General features: G+C 60.4%; 1 protein-coding gene across 3 annotated transcripts in view; it reads right to left on the bottom strand.

The window, feature by feature from the left end:
• Positions 1-23,887, bottom strand: part of NEK6 (NIMA related kinase 6) — a 72,233-nt gene that overhangs the window by 28,446 nt on the left and 19,900 nt on the right. The window contains exons 1-2 of one of the 3 annotated variants that reach the window (XM_028517304.2): positions 16,372-16,474; positions 7,229-7,347 (exon numbers count right to left, since the gene is read on the bottom strand). In XM_028517304.2, coding sequence (XP_028373105.2) covers positions 7,229-7,347; positions 16,372-16,429 — 177 coding nt within the window. In that variant the 5' untranslated portion in view covers positions 16,430-16,474. Of the gene's footprint in view, positions 1-7,228; positions 7,348-15,638; positions 15,733-16,371; positions 16,475-23,887 lie in introns of those variants that run through there. The other 2 variants (XM_036022202.1, XM_036022203.1) reach the window with 2 other exon arrangements.

Raw genomic sequence — 23,887 nt, 5'->3', positions numbered from 1 at the left:
AGAGCCTCCATCAGCCCCCCTCACACCCCTCTCCCCCCCACCCCCGTGCTCTTTGATCCCCACAATGACCCCAGTCTGCCGATGAGAACCCGAGGCTGCTGGCTCCCTCCACAGCCCTTCCTCCACCCCCTTTATCTGATCACCGGCTTCTTCGCTAGGTCCTGTCTGCTTCTCACCGCCCACCCCCCACCACGGGCCTCTCCGAAAGTGGGCTCCTGTCTTAGTCCCCTCCACGTCCCCTGAGCGAAGGCTCTGACCTGCTCAGAGCACGTGCCGGGGCCTGTTTGTCCAACGACACAGTGGAATGTGCTCAGAACAGCCTGCTGCACGTGGGACTTGGTGAGCCGCTCACTGTCACTTCCGTGAGTGCAGCCAAAATCACACACCCGCAGAGAAAGACAGTGTGCTCGGCACCCGGAGGAACCACGCGTCCTCATGAAAACAAGGGCTCGTTGTTGTGTAACGGGTCCTACTGTGCGTCAGTTACTGTGCTGACTGCTTAGACAGACTGTATGGCTTACGTCTGCTAACGGCCTTGTAAATAAAGCAAGGCTTGTTAATCCCATTTTATACACAAGGAACAGGAGGCCCGGCCACACAGCGAGTCAGTGGGGAGCTGGGACTCGAACAGCCAGCTGGTCTAGTGCCCTAGAGCCGGCTGGGTGACTCAAGGCAGGGCCCCTCCTCTCTGGGCCTCAGTTTCCCCCCTGGGACTTGAGGTGTCTAAAGGATGTGATGATCTCCAAGGGCCCTGGCTCTGGGAACCCTGGGCTGCCTCTCTCCAGGATGAGCGGCTGGGGTTCCCAGCACTCTCCGCCCAGCCCAGGGACGTGCCCCGGGGGCCAGGCTGCCCACTCGAAGGCCCCCAGAAGCTCCCAGAGGACGTGGGTGACATCCCAGGGTGACATCCCAGCCGGCATCACTGACACTCCAGCTGCACATCTGCATATGCGATGACCCAGATTTGCATTTCCTGTCACAACCCATTCGACCTAATTAGAGAAATGAGCTCCCCGTGGTGGGGCAGGTTACTCAGGCAGCAGCACCCAGCGGCGGCGAGGGTACCTGGAAGGGGTTGGGATGGGGTCCTCCCGGGGCGGCCTCTGCTCAGGTGGGGGCACTGCAAGACACAGGGCTCGTGGGTGCAGCCGCCTGAGTCAGCAGAGCCCTGACCCCGATTTAACTCAGGGGCTGTGAGTGGAAAAGGAGAAGGTGAGCTGAGTTCTTGCCCCAGAAGGCCAGGCCTCTCTCTGTCACCACCTCCGAAGCCTTCCGCCATAATGGGTCAGGCCTCGAAAGGTCCATCTTGCCCCTGCCGCCGAGTGAGGCCACCTGTACCCTGGACATAGAACACTAGCCTCAGGACTCCCTGGGCGCTCCAGAAGGCGATGTTGGAGATAAGGCTCCCAGGAGCACTATACCGCCGGGCAGACCCAGGGCTGGCCCCAGACAGTGCACCCCACAGGAGCTCCCAGTAATCACCCTGAAAGCCTTTCTGAAAACTGTTCATCTATGCTTACCACCCCTGTTAGGTCCGGGGCCCTGTGCTCACTCCTGGGGAGAGGAAACACAACTCCAAGGGCACAGGTTGGCAGAGGCTGAGACACTGACACTGGCGCCCGGAGCTTGGGTTCAAGTCCACGTTCTGCCCCTTCCTGGCTGTGGGCCTCGGGTCTCAGTTTCCTTATCTCTGCAACTGAGATAGTGACAGTGCCCCATTCAGAGGGCTGCCGGGGGGTTCAGCAAGTTAATACACAAAAGCACTCGGCACACAGGAAATGCTGCGTGTTATGACCGTTACAGGTCTTGGCGTCTCGGAGTGTCTGCAGAGCAGCAGCCCTTGCTCCCCAGGGGGCTGGGAAGAACCGAGCCTGCAGGGTGCGTGCAGCCCCTGTCCAGGGGGGCAGGGGGCACCGAGCCCAGGACACAGGTGCAGGGCGTCCTCACTGCTGCTATCAGCATCGCCCCCGCCCCCGTCCCCACGGAGGGTCTGCACCGAGGGGACTTCCAGCTCTGGGCTCTTTGACTGTGAGCATTAAAGTGAGGTTTCCAATATAGGAATCAGATCCTCAGCATATCACTTCCAGGGTGCTGGACACCGTGCTGGATGTTTCCAGTCGACCGTCGCACGTAGTCTCTGTGGCCCCATTGCGCAGGTGGGGAAAACCGAGGCCCAGAGAGCTCATTTACCCAGCGTCACCTGCTACGGTAAAGCGGCGAGGCTGACATGCCCCTGCAGCCTCCTGCTTTCACTGTCCCCCCTGTGAGCCGCCTGGGACCGTCTGCCAAGGGACAGTGCTCCCCTGACCCCGCTGCGCCGTGGGCACCAGAGGCCGTTTCTGACTTCTTGCTCCTCTTCCCACTGCACCCAGGGTGGGAGCCCTTTCGTTCTTCCTCAAAGGGAGAGGGTGAGGGGAGGCGGCAGGGATGCTGAGCCGGGCTCTGCTGCCCAGTGCAGGGGGCCGGACGGAGGGGGCCTACCGTGTCCGGAGGCCACACACCTCACAGAGAAGGGGAGCCTCTGGGAACACTCTGGAGGCGTGGGGCAGAACCAGGGGCCAAGGAGAGGGCCAGGGCCCCTGAACTACCTCTATCCCCAGCCCCACCCTCCCAGGAAATGCTGCCAGCCTTCTCAGGCCACGGCCGGACCTACCGGGAGGGGGTCTCTTCAACACCCCCTCCCAGAAACCTTGGAGAAACGCAGCTTTCTTCCCCAAGTCAGATCGAATTAGGCCACAGATACCCACCCCCTCCAACCCTGTGCTAATTTGAGTTTAAAATGTTTGAAGCAAAATATACCTCGGCCATCGACGAATTCTTTTTTCTTTTTTTTTTTAAACAGGAGCACAAAATTACATGTTAAAAGAATAAAAATGCATTCGCCCAATTAATTTTCTGAAATCTCATTAAAAAATTTAGCCTGACTAAGTCAGACTTCTGACCTGAATTTTAATCATCTTTACACTGGATGGGTCTTTTTTTCCCCCTGATATTTGCAATGCATCATTAATTTTAAGGCAACCGCTCCTACGCGTTCAGAAAGCACACTTCATCCGAGTGACATTTCCCGTAAACGAAGTTCACCTTTACAGACATCTGACATCCTGCGTGGGAACGTCTGATGGGGCCGGTGTCTGCGTACACGGCCGCGTGTTTGAAACCGGCGCCGCACGAAAGGGCGCGATCTACAGCGAGCCCACGTCCGCGGGGCGACCCCACTCAGCCCCTGAGGACGGGCTAATTTCCAACGCCAGCAGGGGCAGGCGGGGCCCCACGCCCGCCCGGAGCGCCTCCTGGCTCCGCTCCTCCGCGGCGGGCGGGCTGCGCAATGGAGTTCTGAGTAAGACCCCTTCTCTGAGCTGGCAGAACAGAGGGCGGGACGAGGTAAGTGCCCCCATGACCACCTCACCCCGGACACCCGGACACCCGGACACCCGCACGCAGCTCCGTGAAACAGAGAGCAAGACGCTCCGGCCGCAGGAGGCGCTCGACGACGAAACCTGCGGTCACCTCGGCTGCAGCGGTTCCCCGCAGGCCGAGCCTGTTAACCGAGCCCAGGGAGGGCGGGGCCTAATCACACCCGCGGAGGAGAGGACGTGGGACCGGCTCCAGCTGACTGACAGGCGACAGGCAACGTCTTCAGGGCTGAGGCCCTGCGGAGCTCCAGACACCACCCAGGAGGCTGGACACGTCCTGAACCCCCCCCCCCCATCCCTTCCCCACCAAAAGCAGATCGTTTTTTCCCTCCTGGGAGCCTCTGCAATCTTCCCTCCGGTGTCCGGCCTGTTTAAGGCTAAACCCAGACCCTGCCTACTTCAAACCGGTAATGGGCTCCCCATCTGTCCCAGAGTCAATTCCAAATGACACAGCGCAGATTCCAGGCCTTTCAGAAAGACCGGTCTTACGACCTTATCTAAGCACCGGCATTTGAAACACTTAGTCTAACCCGGCGGGTCTGGCCCTTTCCCTCTCCTGGAACACGCAGACCTAAGGCAAAAATGAGACAACCACTTGCTGAATTTACAGCAAACACTTCTTCAATTTTTAATGGCCATCGATATTTGGTCATTAAATGTTATCTAACTACCACCCTTGGTTTAGGAAGACTCCCGCAAAGCTCTGGGCCCGCGCAGTGCTGCCGGACTGACAGCTGGCTCGGGCACACCCCTCTCCCTCCGCCCAGGGATGGACACCACAGAGCTTGGCGCGTCCCAGGCAGGTTTGCAAAGACTTTCCAGATGGCAGACGCATTAGCCAAGTCTTTCCCCGATGAGAACACCTTTCTTCTCCTTGGAAATTCGTGTGGTTCTTAGTGGGTCAGTGGACCCTTGCATCGCATTCCTGGTGAAAATGCTCTGTAGCAACATGGTAGAATCACAAAGCATAGATCATTTTAAGCTCTTTCCCTCAACTTCACTCATTCATTCATTCATTCATTCAACACCTAAATAAAAGCAGGCATGTTCAGCTTTTCCAAGTATATATGAATTTCACATATGATGCTGCCAGGTTCGACAAACATATTTTCACATGCTATAAAGCTCCTTGAAGTGAACAAATCACATGCCTTGGCACAGAGGGGTAACACAAACCACAGTCTGAGCCTTTGCTAAATTTTTCTTTTTACACTAGGGGTATTTCCAGCTCTGGGCTCCTTAGCTGTGAAAACTAAAATAAAGTTTACAACATAAGAATAAGATCTGCCCTGGCTGGTGTGGCTCAGTGGATTGAGTGCTGGCCTGTGAACCAAAGGGCTGTGGGTTCGATATCCACTCAGGGCACATGCCTGGGTTGTGGGCCAGGTTCCTCAGTTGGGAGTGTACAAGAGACAATTACACATTGATGTTTCTCTCCCTTTCTCCCTCCCTCCCTCCCTTCCCCTTTCTCTAAAAATAAATAAATAAAATCTCTATAAAAAAAAGAATAGGATCAATGGCATATCATTTCCAGGATTCTGGATGGCGTGCTGGATGTTTGAAGTAGACCATCTCACGTAGTCTTCAGGGCCCCATTGCACAGATGAGGAAACTGAGGCTCAGAGAGGTCGTCTGTGGGATAGAGTTGGGAACTGACCCCAGCCTGGTCCAGCATACAGCATTCTTACCCTCATGGAGCCTGGCTCCTCCCACCAAGAACGATTCCAGGGAAAGGGCAATGCCACCTACCACAGAGGAAAATGCCTCTGCCATCAGTTCCAGGTGTTTCCATGTCCCGAAATAGGCAAGACGGGGCCCTGATACCTCCCCAGAGGGTGTTTAAACACCAGACGAGGGGGAGAGGAAGAGCCCGACTCTCCTGGGTCCAGCCCGACCTGCCGCAGTCCCAGCGCCAGCACCGCTGTACCTGGTTCTGCAAACCCGGCCAGACGCTGGTGGGATAGAGCGTCCTCACTGGCAGCCCGGCCGCCCACCGGCGCCGGGGAACTGTATCTAATTGCACTTAACTACGTCATGACCGTTCCAACACGTGCGGCGAGACACCGCGGACACTGCCGCCGCCGCCGCCGCCCAGCGCAGCCTCTCCGTGTTCGTGAAATAATTACAAGGCCCTCTCCTCTGCCAAATGAGGCTGTAATTAACCCTAATTGCTCAAAATGCAACTGGCTAATTCTGGGAGATTAATCAAGGGGGACTCGATTGTTAGTGAAGGACTTAATGTGACAAATCGCTGCATCGCAGGGGAGGCCCCGCTGCCCCCAGCGTCGCGGAGATGCCCCGGTGCACTCTGGGCCGGCAGTGTCCACGGGCTGCCCGTTTTCTGGGACCTGCCTCCCCAGTCGCTCCCAGTGCACGCGATGCCTCTGTGTGAATCTGCTATAGAGATGCTCCTTCCCTGGGGCTGGTGCAGCCCACACCAGGGAGCCTGGCTTGAGGAGAGCTTGGCGGGGTGGGGTGGGGGGGCGCAGGAGGAGGATCTCAGACCCGCCTGCTTCCTTGACCAGGTGCCTTTGCGCAGGCGCGTAACCTGTCTCCCTGTCCCCGGCAACCCTGCGCCATCAGGGCAGACAAATACCAGCCCCCCTGCAGCCTTCCAACAGGAACTAGGTGGTTAGAAGCTGTGACAATCCTTCCACAGCTCAGGATGGTGGCCGCCTCTGTCTGCCCCTGACTTAGGTCTCACAGCCCTGGGGACAAAACCTGACCCTGGACAATTACTCTTCATCATTCCAGGCTGCCCGCAGGGCACCACAGCCTCTGGCCCTGGCTGCTCCACCCAAGCTCTCTGTCCCCTCCATGCCTCTGCATGCCACTTCCTCCAGGAAGCCTCTCTGGCTTCAGATCAGGTGCCTTGTTGGAGCTTCAGTGGCTCCCAAGTTTCTTCTCCTTCCCTGCCCTCCTCTCCCACCCCTGAGACTGTGCTGTACAGAGCAGCACATTAACTCAGTAGGCACGAGGGGCTCCTTGGTGCCTGGCCCAGGGTGGTGCAGCCAGCAAAGCCCCACTCCAGAGGACTCTCTGTCCGGGGAGGGAAGGAGACCAAGAAACCAGTCCCCGGGTGGGATGTGACCATGGCTGTGACCTGGTACCGTGTACAGGTGGGAGGCAGCATGGAGGAGGGGTTGGGGGGAAGCAGGAAGGCTCCCCAGAAGTAGAAGCATTTGGACTGAGGCCTCAGGAGGAGCTGGGGAGGGCACTCCAGGCCCAGGGAACAGCAAGGGGTATGTGAGCGACTCAGAACCCCAAAAGCCGCCTTTGGGAAAGCTGAGAAAGCGTGCCTGGGTCTCTGAGGTCTACAGAGACCGGGAGGCAGGTGGGAGGAAACCGGTGTCTCTGAGCTCTGCTGGCTCTGGATAAAGAGGCCGAAGATGGCCAGGACGTGGTTCCGACCAGAAGGGAGGCATGTCGGCCCAGAGTAAGGAAGTTCTTTCTGGCCCCAGGTTCGGCCTGCACCCTCCTGTCTCCTCGGGGCCTCCACGACTCCGTGCCCATCCTTCTCAGCAGCACTGACCCCTCCGAGATAAAGGTGTTCGTTCCCATGGAAACACCCAGGCACAGGACCAGGGCCTGGCATCCCACCCGGAGTCCAGCACGGACAGGCTTCCCCTGAGAGCTGCCGGACAGCACGAAGGGCTGGCCGGGTTCGGCGGTGAGCTCTGCTCCCATGCCTGGAAGCAGGCGAGAGAAAGCTCCGTCGAGGGGCGGCCCCTGTTGGCCGAGACAGAGCCATCCCAGGCATCTGTGCTCCTTGGAGGCTCCAAAGGCGCTGCAGACGGAGGAGAGGGGCTTACCTGCGGGTCAGGAGGGTGTGCGGGCCCCGGGGTGTGGCAAAGGCTGTTCGGGCTCCCTCCGTGGGACATGGGGCCGGGCTGTCCTGCCATCCTGCATGCCAGCCTCACAAGGGCACGGGCTGCAAAAGAAAGCGAGGGCTTTCTCATACACTTGCCTGTTCGCTGCCTCCCCCTGCCGGCCCTCCGAGGGAGGAAGTACTTCCAGCTGCCCCGTTTTGCAGACGTGTGGGTTGCGGTGCAGAGCCGTTAAATAGCCTGTGCACAGTCAACCGGCTCAGAAATGGCAGGGCTAGGACTCACCGCCCCTCGTGACACACTCTCCCTCCACGTGCTGAGCCAACCGGGTGGCCAGGGTGGTCCCCACTGGACAGAGGGGGAAACCACAGCTCTGTGTGGGAAGAGTCCAAAGACAGCCCCAGCCAGCAAGGGAGGCACCGGATCCAACCCACTTGTGCCAGACTCCAAAGGCTTGTTCTTTCCACATCACTGTCCTCCATGCCTCTGGGTGGGGGGGCAGTTCTACACCTCCGTCCCCCAACATCACCCTCACACAGACCCAGACTGGCAGCCTGAGCGGTCAGGAGAGGGAGACCTTGAGTCAGACTGCGAGCAGCAGCCGCAGGAAGGAGCCCACATCCCGTCCGCGTTGGGCCCTGTGCACCAAACAGCAGAAGGCCAAGGCCATGGGTCCCGAGCACAGTCCTGCACAAGCCTCTGGGGCTAAGTAAGCAACCCCCTCAACCTCCAGCGCTTGAGCTGTTACATCAGAAGTTCCCGGAGAGTCAAGATGCTAGTCCCCAGTTGCCATAGTAACTGTGGCAGCTCTCTAAGTGCCACCATGTGCCCAGGCCTGAGCTCAAGGTCACCTGAGTCTTACTCCCAATATCACTTCCACTCCTGGTGTCCCGGGCGGCCTCTGCTGGCCCCCAGCAGACAAGTACCCCCAGGACGAGGACAGCGGCTCAGGCACACAGACGAAGCCACAGGACCCTCCTGGGTGCAAGGGGAGCAGCCGCCTCCTTTGGAGGACAGGCCTCCATCACCCACGGGCATTTCTGCAGCACCTCCGTGTCCAGGGTCCCTCCTCCCGTGTCCTCTGGCAGGCCCAGCTCCTCCCTTCCACACCTGTCATCCGAGTTTCAGGGTGAAAGTGCTCCCCAGCACACAATGTAGAGGCAGAAGGCGAGGCCCCATGGAGCCGATGCGCAGAGCGCCACACCGGCCCGTGCGGCCTCCTGTCTGTGAAGCTGCCCGAACTTGACCGATCCTGACCCCGCACACGGCACTTTATGTGGTTCGTCCTAACGTGTGCAGATGAAGGAAACCGGTGTCCCTGAGCTCTGCTGTCTCTTTTTTTCTCTTATCTCAAATCAGTGTCACGTTGAGGGCACTGTGGTGCTATGCCTGTCCTTCCTTCCGAGGCCTCCGAGTCCCCACACCCCTGCCTCTCCCCGGAGGGCGGGCCCTCCAGCCCTCCCCCACCAAGCCCTCCTCCTGCAGGTGGGCAGCTGAGGCCACTTCCTGAAATGCAGGTGGGCCCACAGCCCTCGCAGCATCTGCCCACCATCTGTGCCTGAGCTCCCACCGGGGAGCACACCCCCCCGGGTGACGCGGCGAGGACCGGGTACAAAAAGCCCCAGGATAAACAGATAAACACGACAAGGAGCAGCTTTCGAGGCAGCAGCAGCGCTGCTACTCCGGGGGGACATGTGCGCGACAGACAACACACCGGATACAGAGGGAACAGAATGTAAAATGCGCATGAATTTCAAGATAAAACCGGAGACTTCCTGCAGGCTCGGCAGCTGCTTCGGGCTGCACCCCCAGACCCCTCGGGGTGACATGTTCACCATCCTCTGCCCTTAGGGGGACCTCCGGGAGACGTGGGAGAACTGTCTGCAGCTGGAAGGTTCTGTCTCTATCGCAGAAGGCACCGGCATGGCCCCCGGTGCCTCGCTCACCTGCCCACCTGCCCACCTGCTCACAGACTTTGCGAGCACCAGAAACCAAGCGGCAGTCCTGGCCTCCCCTTCCCTCCCCCCACCTCACACAGCCTCTGTGGCCGGCCCGGGTTTACATACTGACCCGGTCACTCCGCAGCTGGGACCTCGGGCAAGAAACAGTGGTCAGGAAGCTAGCGGTATTTGCAGAGGTCATTCCCCGTGCCCCCACAGGGCATTCCCGCATCTGAGCTTAGAGGCAGGGGAATCCCCTTGGGAGCTTCTCAGGGGCTCACCCTGCTCCTCACGCGGGGACATTGCGAGCCCCCTCCCACCTCCTGAGAAACCGCAGGGACGAGGAGGATGAGCCGACAACTGTGTGCGCCCACTGTGCCGCGCCCGCTCCCTGCACCGCAGCTCAGTCCACCTCTCATTCCCACGGCTGCACGGAACAGGCCCTCTCCCTGCTCCATCTCACCGAGGGGAACGCTGAGGCCCACGGAGCTGAGAGATACGCCCAGATCACATGGATCACAGAGAGCGGAGCCAGGGTTCGAACCCACAACGGCATCTTTGCCCCAGACCTCCATGGGCTGCCCCTCACAGCACCTCCCATGTTCTGGCGTGGAGGGAGCAAAACCCCTGCACACAAGAACGGGGCCTGTGTTGAGTGGGCCACAAGAGGCCAGCCCCACAGCGAGGGCCCAGGGTTCCTGTCCTCCTTGATGGCACCAAGGACACGTAGCACCTTTTCTGCCAAGCCCCTGGGGCTTTGGTAAATTACTGTTCCTAAGAGCTGTTCTTCCAGAATGTAATAGGGGGTACTGCACCATGCTCCCGGCGAGGAGGAAGGGGGCCTCTGTTCCAGAAAAGCAGCAGCTGAGGAGGACCTTGCATGTCACGCCCCACCCCTCAAGTGCCAGAGCGGGCCACCACAAAAGGGCAGGAGGCTGGGAGGCGGGTGGCAATGAAGGCTCTCTGAACTTCTACTGGGCCTTCCCATTCCTGCTGGGGCTGTTGGAGACCCATCTTCCATAGCAACAGTCAGGCTCGGAGAGGAGGTTCAAGGTCATGTCTCCAGTGAGCCACAGAGGGGAGATTTGAACCCGGCTCTCACTGCCTCCCAGGTCACCCCTAGGTCCCTGCGTCTCCAGGGGTATTGTATTACAAAGGATTTTCATTCTTTGTCTATACCCCAGTAGAAACCTGACCCCAGGGATCTCCTGCCAGAAACTGCCCCGCAGGGGGCTCAGACGCAGAGAGACCCAGGCGAAGGGACTCAGAGGGAGGACAGAGCAGAGCAGGGCGCAGGCCCGCAGCACCTGCCAGCACCCCGGGTAACACAGGGAGCTGCCTTCCCCGGGCTCCCGCCAAGCTGCAGAACAATAAGGAATGGGCTGCCAGACCCACGGCCGGGGCCAAAAATCCCTGGAATGTGAGGCCCAGAGCCACGAGCCACACTGAGTGCCACCTCAAAGAGGGCCTTTCTTTGCAGGGAGCGAGGGTCCTGCAGTTCCAAGGCACTGCAGATGCCCAGTGCGGCCTCCAGCCTGGGTTTCCGAAGTGTGCACGTCTTCCAGGCTCCCGTGGACCGCACCAGGCTGAGCCCGGGGGTCTGGGGGCCAAGGCCTACTTGGGATGAGCAACCTTGAACCGTGTAGGGAGATGGGGCTCATAGCAAGGGTGATTGATCTTCTAGGGTGACTGGGAGAACCAAACACGTCAGCAGATGGAGGCTCTCGGAACAGAGCCTGGCAGGTGCAAAGGCCCTGAGGCTTGGGCAGCTCCCCCTGTCATTAGTGCGGTCCATCCCGGGCCACGGTGGAGTGAGGGCCTCCCCGTGACAGACACGGGGACTGGGGCTCAGAGAGGGGCAAGGACTTGCCTAGGGCCGCACAACTGGTGGGAGGCAGCGTGGGGCCAACGGACCGTGCTCCGTTAGGGGCACTGCACGGCCTCTTCACGATGACTCAGGAGCAAACACCTCCATTACTTATGGGAACCGCGGCCACCTTCACAAAGCCCCCTGGCTCACTCCTCCCTGCCTTGGGCTTTGACAAGGCTCTAACTCCTGTAGAGTGTGACCCTGGGGGGCATGGGGATTTGGGTTTCATCTGGGCACTCCTTAGAAGTGATCAGCTTCCACTGGGCAGAGCGCTGAGGTTCCCCTAGTGGCCTTTCTAAGACTGTCGTCTGACCCTGGCCTCCCAGTTTCTGGAAACTTCCTCTAGGGGAAAGCCATGTCCCTCCTCAGTGTCCTGCCAAATGCCACACCTCACGGAGGTTGGCAGATCACTGAGGCCCTTACCTGCCCACTGCCAGAGGACCCAAGATGCCGAGAAGGCTCGGGCCAAGGACCCGGCTTGGGGCGCACGTCTGTGGGGGTCTGTGTGTGTCGGGGGTCTTCCTGAGGTGCATTATGATGCTGTGCGGGCACAAGTATCTGCCACTTTGCTCCCCAGCCCTGAGGTGGAAGCAGCGTGTGTCCCTGCCCTTTTCTGCACTCGTGTGTGCGTGTGCTTGGGGTTCACCTGGCCACCACAGCTGTGTGAGACCAGACACCTCCTCAGCCCACCCACTGAGGCCAGAGCATCTCTGTCCCTTGTCGGGGGTAGTTTGAGGGTGAAGGTGACGAAGGCCAATGTGGCTCCCGGGCTGACAGGTTCTGCCAAGTGGTCAGGAGAACCCCACCGTCGTCCTTGGAGGCTCGGCCTCAGCTGGACACCGGACCCTGGGCTGGTCTCTCAGGGAAAGGCTGCTCCCTGGTCCTTCCAGCTGAGTGTGGACGGCTCCACAGGTTGTGCTCCCAAAGCAGAAAACCGTGCCACAGCTTCACACCCTCCCACACACTCGCGAGCGCACGCACACACACACACACACACACACACACACACAGGGTTTCTTTTCTTTTCCCCCAGATGAGTGACCCAATACCAGTGCAGGCACGGGGGCCATTTCCACGTGTCCAGCAGGCTCCTGGTGGCCGATGCCTAGCATGGATGCCCCTGCCGGGGGCCTTCAGCCCGCTGGGAGAGGAGAGGCGCTGCAGGCTGGTACTGCCCGACACACCCTCTGCACCAGAGAGCGAGGCCCAGCAAGGAGATGGGGCCGCTCCCAGCCTGCCCCGGGGGGTCAAAGCCAGACCAGTCTCAGCATTAGCCACATGTGTGCCAGGCAGCTCCCCTGAGCTGCGTGACTTGATATCTTCGGAGAAACCCAAACGGCCATCACCCCCCTTTTGCATATGTGAAAACCGAGGCTCCAAGGAGTCATGGGCTCCTATGACCTGCATTATGCAGAGGGCAAAATGAAAGCTCACACCAGTTAAGTGAGGGGCCCGGGACCACACAGCAGGCAACAGGGGGAAGCAGCACTTGGAACCACTAGTCCACACTGCCTTGGAAGAGTGAATGAATGAATGCGTGAATAAGTGAATGCGTGAATGAACGAACGAATTCTGGCTCGGGGGGGGGTGGCTCTGGCTGCTGCGTCCTCCCCCACTCCGCTCGGTCCCCCTTTTCCTCTGGTCTTGGGATAAGCGGCCGTTACCGGTCCATTCATCACTTGACAGGAAGCAGCCAGATCTCAGAACGGAGTCGTGGGGGCCCGTGAGCTGCAGGGGACAAGCCGCAGATGGCGTCTGTTTCCTGACCAGTCCCAGCCCCGTGCCACCCTCTGCCCCGCCCCCAAGCCATGCTTGCTGCTCAGATTCCCAGGCTCTACCACCAGCAGGAGCCTGGCTGCTCTGAGACGTGGGACCACAGGCAGCCCCGAAAGGACGGTGCGGCCCATGCAGAGAGGTCCCCGATCCCCGCCTCCGGGCAGCGGGCCTCCCACATGAGGCTGCGGAACTGGCGGCCAGCAGCTGAGGGGCGATGCAGTGCCCTCCCAGACCACGCGGCCGTTCTTCCCACTCAGCTCCTTCCCCGCCACCCTCCGCCCAGCTCTCCTCTCCTCACCCATCACCCACCCCCTCCTCCTCTCTCCAGCCTGCGGCCCCCTCTCTCCAGAGCTCCAGACCCCAGCCACCAAAAGCCACAGGCACCAAAGCCTCACCTGGCCCAAGTCAGAGCTTCTGCTAGCCCTTCCCAGGTCTCCACCTCGGCAGCAGGGTCGCCTCTCCCCTCGGGGATTTGGGAGGAACCCAGCCTCGCCCCACCCCATGCTCACCCTCCCTCACAGTCCACGGCTGGTCCTCATCCAGCCCCGCCCATCCTTTCCCCAGATAAGTCTGCGCTCACCCCGAGCCTCTGCCCTGTGCTGGCCTTGGCCCCTTCTTAGCAGGTCCCTGCAGGTACCTCCCGCCCGATGCCCCAACCTCCAGGCCACCATGGGAAGGTCGCCCTCCAGCACAGAAACCACAGCCTGCCGATCCCCAGCCCCGGCTTTCCAGGAAAGGCCTGCATGGCTGAGCCAGGCACTGCACGCTCTGCCCAGCTGTATGGGCTTGCCTTCCTGCGTCTCCCACCCCACCCCCCACCCAGGCTCCCACCCCACCCCCGGGCCCTGTTCCCAACCACACAGCCCCCAGGGGTGGGGTGGGAGCCGGGGCAAATGCAGGAAGTCCCGCTCCCTTTCTGAGCCTCGATGTCCTCGTCTGTAAAGAAGATACAGCCAGATGCCGCAGGGTGGGCACACAGAGGCAGCCAGGCGGTACCAAGGGCCCCCCTTCTCCCCATCTGACAGCATCCACATGGGTTTCTCCCCTAAAGTCCAGCTCTTTGGGCTCAAACCACTCGTTTTGTCTCCCTCTCCTCCTCCTCTGCCGGCCTTTCCAGGCGGGGACTGGTCTTAGCAGTCGTCTCCACTTCGCCAGGGCCCTGCCAAGGCCTGGCACAGCACGGGCACCAGCGGGGCACTGGGTGAATAAACGCACCAGCTGGTGGAAGGGGCTCTCCCCACCCTCCTGAAGCCCCAAGCAAGAGCATCTGCCTTCACACTCAGGGCCCCCGAGGTCTCCGGCCAGGCAGAGACCACCAGGCCGTTCACTCAAACACAGCCCACCCGCACTGCAGGGCTTCCCAGAGCCTTTGTGAAATCAAGGAGGCTCTTGATCGCCTCCCTCTTCCCCGCTCTCAGGTAACAAACGCAAGGTCCAGAAGAAAAAGAGGCAGGAGCTGTAAACACCTCTTATGTCTGGGAGGCCTTGGGCTCCCGGACCCAGCGAAGGCCGGGCCTCATCCCACCCTTCGAGGAGGGCGGTCTGCTGAGCCTGGCCTCCGTGCCGGCGAGTCCCACGCAGCACCTCCACACGCTCCTGCCGCCGCGTCTGCGGCGCCCCATTTTACGGAGGAGGAACCTGAGGTGCAGAGAGTTACATAACTTGCCGAGCTCCTGCAGCTGTGTGAAAGGCGTGCCCCGTGTCTGAACCCAGATCCGACTTTTACAAAGTCTGGGTTTCAATCTTATTTGTCTGGGGTGGTCCTCTGAGACCACCATGGAGCCGGGGAAGCCAGTATAGGAGGTCTCCTCAGAGACCTCTCACTCCGCTGGGAGGACTGGACGCCTCAGACAGGCTCACCATCTCAAGGACCCCTAACCACCAGGGAAATGAATTTGCTGTCTGTTCAAGGCCTTGGCAGGCTCTGCTTCCCCCGCCTGGAATGCATTGTCTCCCGGAAAACCTGGCTCCTCCTTCACGGCCCAACCGGGGCACCTCCTCCAGGCAGCCTTCCCAGATTCCCCCAAACACTCCCAGCTCTACGTCCCTGGTTCCCATGCTGCCATTACCTACTCACATATTTTCCTCTCCCTTAAATGAAGTTTTCCTTGAGAGCAGAGACCAAGACACTCACCTCATGGCCCCAGCAGGCCACAGGAGGAGGGCCAGGTACATGGCTGCTGGCCTGGTACAGAAACACCAGAAGTCCAAGAGAGGAAGCCAGGGGAGCACCCCCTGGGGGTGGGAGGGCTTCGGTGTTTGTAGAAAGTTTGCCCAGGGCCCCAGGACAGCATCTATCACCCCACCCAGTGAGTGGCCTCTGCGCAGGGGGAGTCCTTAAAGCCCTGGCCTCCCCTAATTTTCTCTCCTGCCCACATTTTCAGGTTCAAAGGACAGCGATAGCTGGTGGGAGAAAGTTCTGTGGCGAGCTCACTGCTCAGACATCAGGAAGGGGTCCGGGCAGCCAAACCCACTCCAGAGAGACAAGCATTGCTTCTCCTGCTCCCCTTCTAACCCCAGCCGTTCTGGCACGGCCCAGGATTGCTCAAGGTGAAACCGCACCCCTCCCCCACCTAGGTGGTGGCGAAGGTCATGCAGGCTGACCGCCGGTAGCCCCCACCTGGTCAAGTGGCGGCAGTGGCAGAGGTGCAGCTGAGGCAGGGTGCTCTGTGAGCTTGGGCTCTGGACGTCGCTGGGGCCTGCCTTTCTGTCACTTGCTGGGCACACCCTTTAGGGCCAGGGCAGTAGCCCCAAGTGGCAGGAAAGGGTGAGGGGTCCCTCCAGCAGGAGGCAGGGCAAAGGCAGGTACCTTGCAGAGCGGCTCCCGGGAGTCTCGGGGAAGGTCTGCTCGGCCTGGGGTGCAGGGTGGACCCACGGCGCCGAGGGCTCTGGGGAGCTGGGTGGCCTCCCGGTGTCAGCGCGGGCGAAGGAAGAAGGATCAGCCCAGTCTCTGTAGGGGACTTCCCCCGCCGGGGCCGAAAGGAAACCCCCACCATTCGCCGCTCCAAAAATAGCTTCGGCTGCCACCTCTGTGGCCAATGGAACTTGTCACGGCCTCCGGAGTCCGATGCTCACCAGGGACTGGAATCTGAGGGCAGCGGCCCCTGGGCAGTCTTGGGGAGAGTGCATGCTCGTGCCTGCAGCCAGCGGGCTTGGAATGCAGTCAGAGGCCTTTCTGGGGCCACCCAGTCCTGCTCTCCCATTTCACCCACCAGGAAACTGAGGCAGGAAGCGGGGGACTTGCCAGGGCCACGGGCACAGCGGCGGCAGCCCCAGGCCACCAGCCCACCTCCTCAATCCACTGCGCACCAGCCGAGTGGCACAGGGATTTGCCCCCTACCAGAGCCCAGAACATCGGCAGCCCCGGGATCAGCTCAGCCTGGGCACCAGTAGGGACGACGGGTCCTTCCCTTGTCCCTGGTGCTCCCACCCCCACGGGGGCCCAGCAAATGCTAAGTAGCGTAAAAAGTGCTTGCTATCCCTTTAAAAGCTTAACTCTTCCTAGTTTGTCTTTTGTGAGCTGAGCCAAAAATATTTCTTGCCTGAGAGATGGACGCCTTCATAGGCAGCGGCCCTGGGTTCAAGTCCTGGACCTGCCATATCCCAGCTGTGCGTGTCTCAGGGTCCTCCTGTGTCAGATATGGACGGGAGCTGTGTGCTGGAGGGTTCCTGACGGTGCATGAACCGAAAGTGCTGAGCCCTGGGCTGGCACGTGACAGACGCCCAATCAGTGGGTAACCGTTTGAGCATTACTGCACCCTCACTGGGGCCCACGCTCTCTGGGCAAGGTGCAGATCCGGGAACTGAGGGCTCGCGAGTTTCTGCCTCCCCTTCCCTCCACGCGTCCCTCCCGTGGCCTTCCCTGCGCAGGGCCTGTGCTCACAGCGGGCGACCCCAGGACAATGCAGGAGGAAACCCCCCTGTCCTTGTAGGGTGTGCAGGAGAGAACCCTGGAATACAGGGACAGATGCTCACCAGCCAGAAAAGAGCGGGAAAAGCACCCCGGGAAAAGGACGGATGGACCCTCACTTCTGACCAAAGTCATGGGCAGCTTCTCCCAATGGGTGGAGTGTGAGACGGCTCGGTGGGGTGGGACAGACCCCAAGCAGGGGGCACGGGAATTATGGGGGAGGACGCAGTGGGGTCCAAGGTGTGGAGGCTGGCGAACTCTCACGCACGTGGGAGGAAGTCAGGGAAACTCCACGTTGGCCTCGGCCCCTGCCTCCTCCTCCAGAACAAGAGCCACCAAGACCCTGGGCAAATCACCCCCTCGCACCCCATCTGCAGCTCCGCCGCTGGGCCCGGCACAGGCGTGTTGCAGCTGAGGCCCCGGAGGACACGGGGAGCCGATCCTGGCACCAGGGCTCGGCCACCTGCCAGCACATCTTCCCCTCCAGCCGGGCCCAACTGTCGGGCATACGCCAGGTGCCAGCCCCCTGGGCACCCGAGGCTGGGCCCAGGCCAGCCATGCACAGGCCTGCAGGTGGACCCCACCGAGGCCCTGGCGCGTGGGGCTCTCCTCAAGGACTGTCGTCCTTGACCCAGCGCCAGCCTTGACTCACGGAAGAGACTCTAGACAGGCCGGTCAAGGGCCCCGAGTCGGGCACTTTCTGCCTAGTCTGCTCTGCTTCCAGCCTCCCGTCCGCTGGAGAGGAGTTCCCTCCGTGGCAGAGACGTGCCTCGGAGGGGAAACGCACTCTGGCCCAAGACGGGCGCAGCACCCAAGGAAAACACACTTTCGCGCCGTGTGAGCCAGCCCCGAGGGGCCTTCTGTCCCCTCCTGGGCCCGAGGAGGCCGCCACTTCCAGAGGCCCAACTCGGCTCTGCGCGGCCTCTGCGCCCTCCCAGGCACACACGTCGATGTCAGTCACGCCCTGCCTGTCCACCTGGGACACAGAAGAGAGGGTGGAGCTGTGCTGAGGGCCACAGGTGGCACCGGTCCCCCCGCTCCAAGGTGGCCAGACTCTCAGGGCCTGCCCAGTCACCGTGAGCCCAGCCTTCACCCAATCCCCACGGTGCTGAGAGAGGCTCCGTCTGTGGGCGACAGTGTCACCTCCACCCAGTCCCGCCACCCACGTGGCGTTCCAGGCAGGCACGTAATCACAGCTTCTGGGGCCACACCATCACGCCACCTTCCTGTGTTTGTGCACCCCCCGGGATCCTCGCAGACACCAAGGCAGGCCTGGGAGATATGAGGCCGCTTTTAACTCCTCGAGGGCGACTTCTGCTCTGAGCCACGATGCGTCTGGCACGGTGGCTGGGGGCTCACAGGGCTTGGGACTCCTATAGGACTGTAAGGCCAAGTCACAGCCAGTCCCTGGGCCTCAGTTTCCCCACCCACAACGTGGGGAAGTCAGGCTTCAGGGTGTAGGAGGGCCCTTCCCGTGCCCACGTTTTTGATGATGCTGATGGAAGACGGTGACTCACTGGAGCCTGCCATTGGGCTCTGGGATCTCGTATCTTATCCCGTGTTCTTCTGGGTCTGGGCTTGCTCGGGGGACACTCCCCTGGCCTTGGGAGACTTCCTGAGCCCTGCAGCCCCCTGCACACTGTCCTCCCCATTCATAACAAGCCACAGTGACGTAGGGGCACGGCTCAGGTGCCTCCTGGGTTCCCAGACACGCAGCCATGGAGGTGAGATGTGCACATGGGGGGAGGGGGCCACACACAGAGCGCCCCCTAAGCGCCCGGTGCCGGGCCAGATCCTTCAGGAACTTTGGCAGCTTGTGTGCTCACGAGGCAGCCCTGCAAAGCAGACCGTGCATCCCTTGGACAAACCTGGAAACGCAGGGTCTGAGGTGGTGTGCCTTGCTGGAGGAGTCCCAGCTGGACGGTGGCGGAGCCTGGGTGGAAATGCAAACCCAACTCCTCGCCGCCCCCGCCCCGCCCCGGAACCCTCTGCAGCACAGACTGGGCTCCTGCCCCCAACCAGGCGGGGTGGTCGTGGCGGGGACCAGATCGAAGTGCCTAACTATGGGGCAGAATCAAAGAAGGGCAACTGATTCCAACATGGGTCAATCAGGAGGGCTGCAGGGAGGTGGTGGCATTTGATGTGGGACCAGAGAGCCAGATAGTGAGGGGAGAGAGAGAACCAACCCAGCACCGGCTCCGGAGCCAGAGAGCCCCAAGTTCAAATCCTGCGCTGCCTCTGTCCAGCCACATAAGCTCCAGCCAGGCCCGTGGTCACCTCTTTGCCGTTTCCTCCTCTGTACACAGGGGGCCACGTAAGATGTGCCTCGGGGGACTGTTGTGAGGACTGAATGAGGACACACGGGCAGAATGCCAGCCCGGACCTCAGGGCCTGCGTATGCACAAGAGCTCAATAAATGTGGCTGCTGCTACTATTATGATTACCATTATCGTTATAAAAAAACCCGCATTCATTTAACACTAATATCCCTGTGACAAATATTTCTGGCAACCGGCTCTACAAATCGATTGTCACGATTAGTCTGGTCCTCATTCTCCAGGGGACCCCGGCGTTGTGGCCAACCAGGCCCTGGGGCCCCGTGAGCTTGGGTGGAGGTGCCCATGCCCTCTGAGGACTCACATTTTTGGGGGGAGGCTGGGAGGAGCCACACCGGCTCCTGCTGCGCCATCTCCCAGAAGCTGGGAAGTGATGGCAAAGCAGTTCTCAAAGTTACCAGAACTATGAGCCTGAGCTGTCTTCCCCTCCCCTGCCCCCGCTGTCTCAATAAAATAAATCTTGGCCCGTGGCGGGCGAGAGGCCCTATATATTTACATGACGATTGTGCCTCATGATCGCGGGGCCGTGTTTCCGGCAGGCAGCGTGTGGCAGGGATGACAGTGGTCCTGGGAGACCCACTCTTTTCCAGCGACTTTTATTGTCCATTATATCCCGGCATTTACAGGGCTCTGCTCCGGGCCTGGCAGGAATATGGCACACGGCGGGGCTGGCAGGCCTTAATATTCCTGTCGAAGGGTCGCAGATTCATCTTGGGGTCCCCCCTCCCCTCCCCAGTCTCTGTGTGGTACTGAGACCCCACAGAACCCCAGGGGCTCTGGTGGGAGAGGGCTGGTTGCCTGAGACCAGGCCCTGCAGGAATAGCTGCACCGTGGAAAATGGGCAAACGCTACAAATTAGAGTTTTGTACAAATCCTCCCTCCCCACCACCCCTCTGCCCCAGGGAACTGCTTGTTAAACTCATACCAGCAGACCCCAGGCAGACATGACCCAGGGGACTGCGAGCAACTGGAAGGACACACAGACTTAGACTAAGAGGTGAAACCTGACTTCCTCACCCCCTTGCTGTGTGGCCTTAGGGAAGTTACTGCACTTTCTGAGCCTCGGCTTTCTTGTCTGTAAAATGGGGACATGCCTGAACTGCTGTGAGTGCTTCGAGGTTATAGGACCTTATGGAAAGTGCCCTGGGCGATGCCTGGTATGTGGCAGGCACTCAGGAAATGATAACTCTCGTCCCTCGTTCACTCAACACGCACTGAGCACCTCCTCTGTGTACCAGACACCGCCTGAGGGACAGGGACACAGAAATGCCGCAAGGGATGCCAGAGACCACATTCTTCACAGCAGATCAGTTCTTGATCGTCTGCAGAGGGATTTTTACCCACGTCATCTTATGAAGCCTCAAGACAATTTTGAGAGGTGGGCAGAGCAGGAAATACGCCCACTTCTGAGAGGAGGAAACGGGGCTCAGGATGCATGTGGCTTGCCCAGGGCCCTTGTCAGTGGGTAGCAGGCCCACCATGTCGCCCACCTGAGTTCCCAAGCCCGGCCATGCTGGCCTCCCTGAAAGTTAACCTTCACACAGAGCACAGGAGGGCCCAGGGGCAAAGGGACTCCTGGACCAGGATCCTGGGTTTCAGCCTTGGCCTCTCTGCTCCAGGTCCTCCCCCTTTTGGGCCCTCGGTCTCTCATCAAAGGGCTGAGAGGGCTGCAGTCAGGAAGCTGTTGTCCCTGATGGCGGAGGGTCCGTCTCCAGGCTTCCTGGCTCGGCCAGGTGTCCCTCTGTCCCACACGGCCAGGGAGGACACAGGCACATTCACGTCTGCTGTGCCCCAGCTGGATCCCAGGCAAGCCAGGGTGCCCTGCGCAGGAAGGAAGAGGGGAGTGGGCTGGGGCAGGACTTCTGCCTATGTATGTTGAGTGTGCCATGGCAGCCTGCCGGCAGGGCGCCTCCACCCCGTTCACAGACAAGGGGGCTGAAGCTCGGGGGGCTGGTGTCAGACCCTGGCTGGCAGCCTCCAGAGCTTGTGGCTGGGCTGCCCAGAGGGATCAGGAAACCACCCGGTCCCCTCGGTTCTGACACCCAGGAGGCCTGGAAATGGGACACCCTCTGGCCACCCCAGCCTCAGCACAGAGGGGGTTGAGGAGCGTTGAGCTGGAACAGGAGAGCGAGAAGAGTGCAGACGACTCGGATGACTCAAACAACCTTTGAAACCGGGTGGCAGGCGGAAGTGGGCAGCATTTCTGGTGGGTTTCACCTCGCTTCCTAGAAGGATGAGTCACCGCTTTTGTTGAGTCAGCACTCGCCTGGCAGGCCTCGCAGACCTGCGTTTGGGGTGGCACCTCTCCGTTCACTTGTCCCCAAAGAAGTGTCAGGCTGCCAGGTGGGGACCGTCCACCTGTGGGGTGGGGGCGGGGCACTTTTTATCTCACAGATGGGGCAAATGAGGCCCAGGAAGGGAAGAGGGTGGTTCAGGGGCACACAGAAGGGACCTAAGTCTCCAAAAGTTACTTTTTCTATTTTGGGAGATAGGAAAGAAGTGACCCTCTAGAGCTTTTAAGAGAGAGAGAGAGAGAGAGAGAGAGAGAGGAAGAGAGAGAGAAACTAGCAGCTGAACAGAACTGCAACAAGGCTCCCAGCCAGCCCGAAGAGGTTTCTGAAATTCTGTGCAATCTGAATGCTTGCCGGCTGAAGGGTCATGAGATTTCTTCTGCAAAAGGCAGACTTGAAAAAGTCTGGCTGAGGGGAAGGGAGCGGAGCGAAACGGCCACGAGACTGGAAGTCACAAGTTTCAGCCTGGCTGCCCGCAGTGCCTTTCTGGGTGACCACAGATGACTCCTTTGCCCTCTCTGGGCCTCCACTTACCCTGTCACGCTGACTACACCGCAAGCCTTGTTCTAACGCACCTGGGTAATGTCAGCCTGCTTTCCTGGCACACTACATGAGTGTCTCTGTTTTGCAGCAGGGGGAAACCGAGGCACAGAAAGGGTAGGAGTGCTGTCCAGGACAGATGGAAGAACTGGGATTTGAGCGTAGGTAGTGCGGTTCCAGACCCACGCTCCTGACCGCCGAGCCACACTGCCCTCCTGCCCACAGCAGGCTGACCCCTTGTCCCTAGTGCCCTCCCAGAGACCTCAGGGGCTTTGCCTCTGTGGCTTGGATGCCCGAAGGTCTGTTTCGGGAGACACAGAACCATCCTCCTCAACGCTGGCTGCTGCTTCTCTGAGCTGCGGCCTTTTCCGTGCACTGGTTTCTTCGGTCCGCTCCGCCGCCTTTAGAACCACAGCCCGGGAGGCCCTCGGGAGGCTCCCAGGTCACGGCAGCCGCCGACCTGCCTGTCTGAGCCTTGCTGGGAGCTGCGAGTCCGCACAGGAGAGGACGGCCCCGCTCTGATGCCCACTTTGGAGTTCTAACTCAGTCCGCCTCCGGGACCGCAGGAGGCAGGCTGCCATTCAGGCGTCCAAGAAAGAGAGGAAAAAACTTCCATTCATAGCCAGACAGGGCCTGCTCTGCGGAAATGATGCTACCAAAACGCGACGTGCAGCCCAGCTGTGCGAGAGAATCCCGAAAAGCCTGACCCGGGACCGTCCACGTGGAAGGCTCAAAGGCTTGGGTGGTCACCAAGCCCAGAAGAGATGCCTGGAGACTCAACCGTGACATTCCTGAGGGAGTGAGGCTCTCGCTCCAAACCTGGGCTTGTCTTCCAAAGCAAAATTCTTCAGGCAACAGACATTTTCTGGCTTCAGCACGCAGGCTGCTGCTCTGTGTTTCACTCGCATCTCCAGAGTAAGGGATACTCACGCTAAGAAGAACGGCCCTCCCTTGCATGCGCCCCCGCCCCATGCCACGCGCTGCACCGCGCATCTATCTGGGTCCCCCTGCCACTCCCTCAAGGTGAGTGTTACTATCTCCATTTTGCAGAGAGGGAAACTGAGGCTCAGAAGCGTACACTTGGCTAAGGTAGGGCTTGAACTCTGGAGCCCCCCTGGAGTGTAGAAAGCTGGGGACGAGCCCCAGTGGGACCTGCTGGCCGCCTCACCACAAGGGGCTCTGGGGAGACAGGGAAGCACAGAGATTTCTGTGGGCAGGTGCACATCAAGTGTCGGGCCCTGGGCACACCATTCCGCCCTCCACAGGCACGGGAAGAATTCCTGCAGAGGGACAGGTGGGGAAGCGCTGGCCCGACTGCAGCTGAGACAGCCCCACGAGGCCGCCCCAGTCCGGCCCTTTCAAAGGCGCTGGAATCCATTCCCCGGGACTACATGGAGCGCCCAGAAACCCCCTAGCTCTGTGTTCGCATTGCGGCGTCAACGGCAGATGGTGGTTCGGCACCCGCGCAGTCGCTGCCACGCTCCCACCAATTCCAGGGAGCAGGAGGGAGCCGGAAGCCTCTCCCGGGAGGTCTCACGTCCCGCCAGAGACCTCAGAAGGACCCCGAAGAATCCACCGGTCTACAGCCTGCATTGGAGGCTCAGGGCAGAGGAGGGATGTGTCCAAGGACATCCGACCGTCTGTTCACTCAATCAGCAGCGGAAAAGAGGGGGAGCACCCGGGGCAGGGGGCGCAGCACGTGCAAAGGCCTGTGCGCTGTGGAATGGAGGCCCTGATGACGGCGCAGCCTCCGCTCCGCAAGAGGGAGGAAGGCTCTGCAGGACCAACTGAGCGCCAAGAGCATGCGCAAACAGGGCTCCATGAGCATGCGCACACGGGGCTGGTAAGGGGCGCGGACTCAGCTCTCCAGAGCCCTCCCACCCCCTGCCTGTTGCTCTTTTTTTTGCACACCACTCTGCCTCCCCGGTACCGAGCCCACACATAATTTTACTCCATGGGTCACATGATGACTCAATGCCCC

Source organism: Phyllostomus discolor, chromosome 3, assembly GCF_004126475.2.
Source record: "Phyllostomus discolor isolate MPI-MPIP mPhyDis1 chromosome 3, mPhyDis1.pri.v3, whole genome shotgun sequence".
Taxonomy (NCBI): domain Eukaryota; kingdom Metazoa; phylum Chordata; class Mammalia; order Chiroptera; family Phyllostomidae; genus Phyllostomus; species Phyllostomus discolor.
The sequence above is the reverse complement of the archived record's forward strand: the minus strand, read 5'-3'. Positions and strand labels throughout refer to the sequence as shown.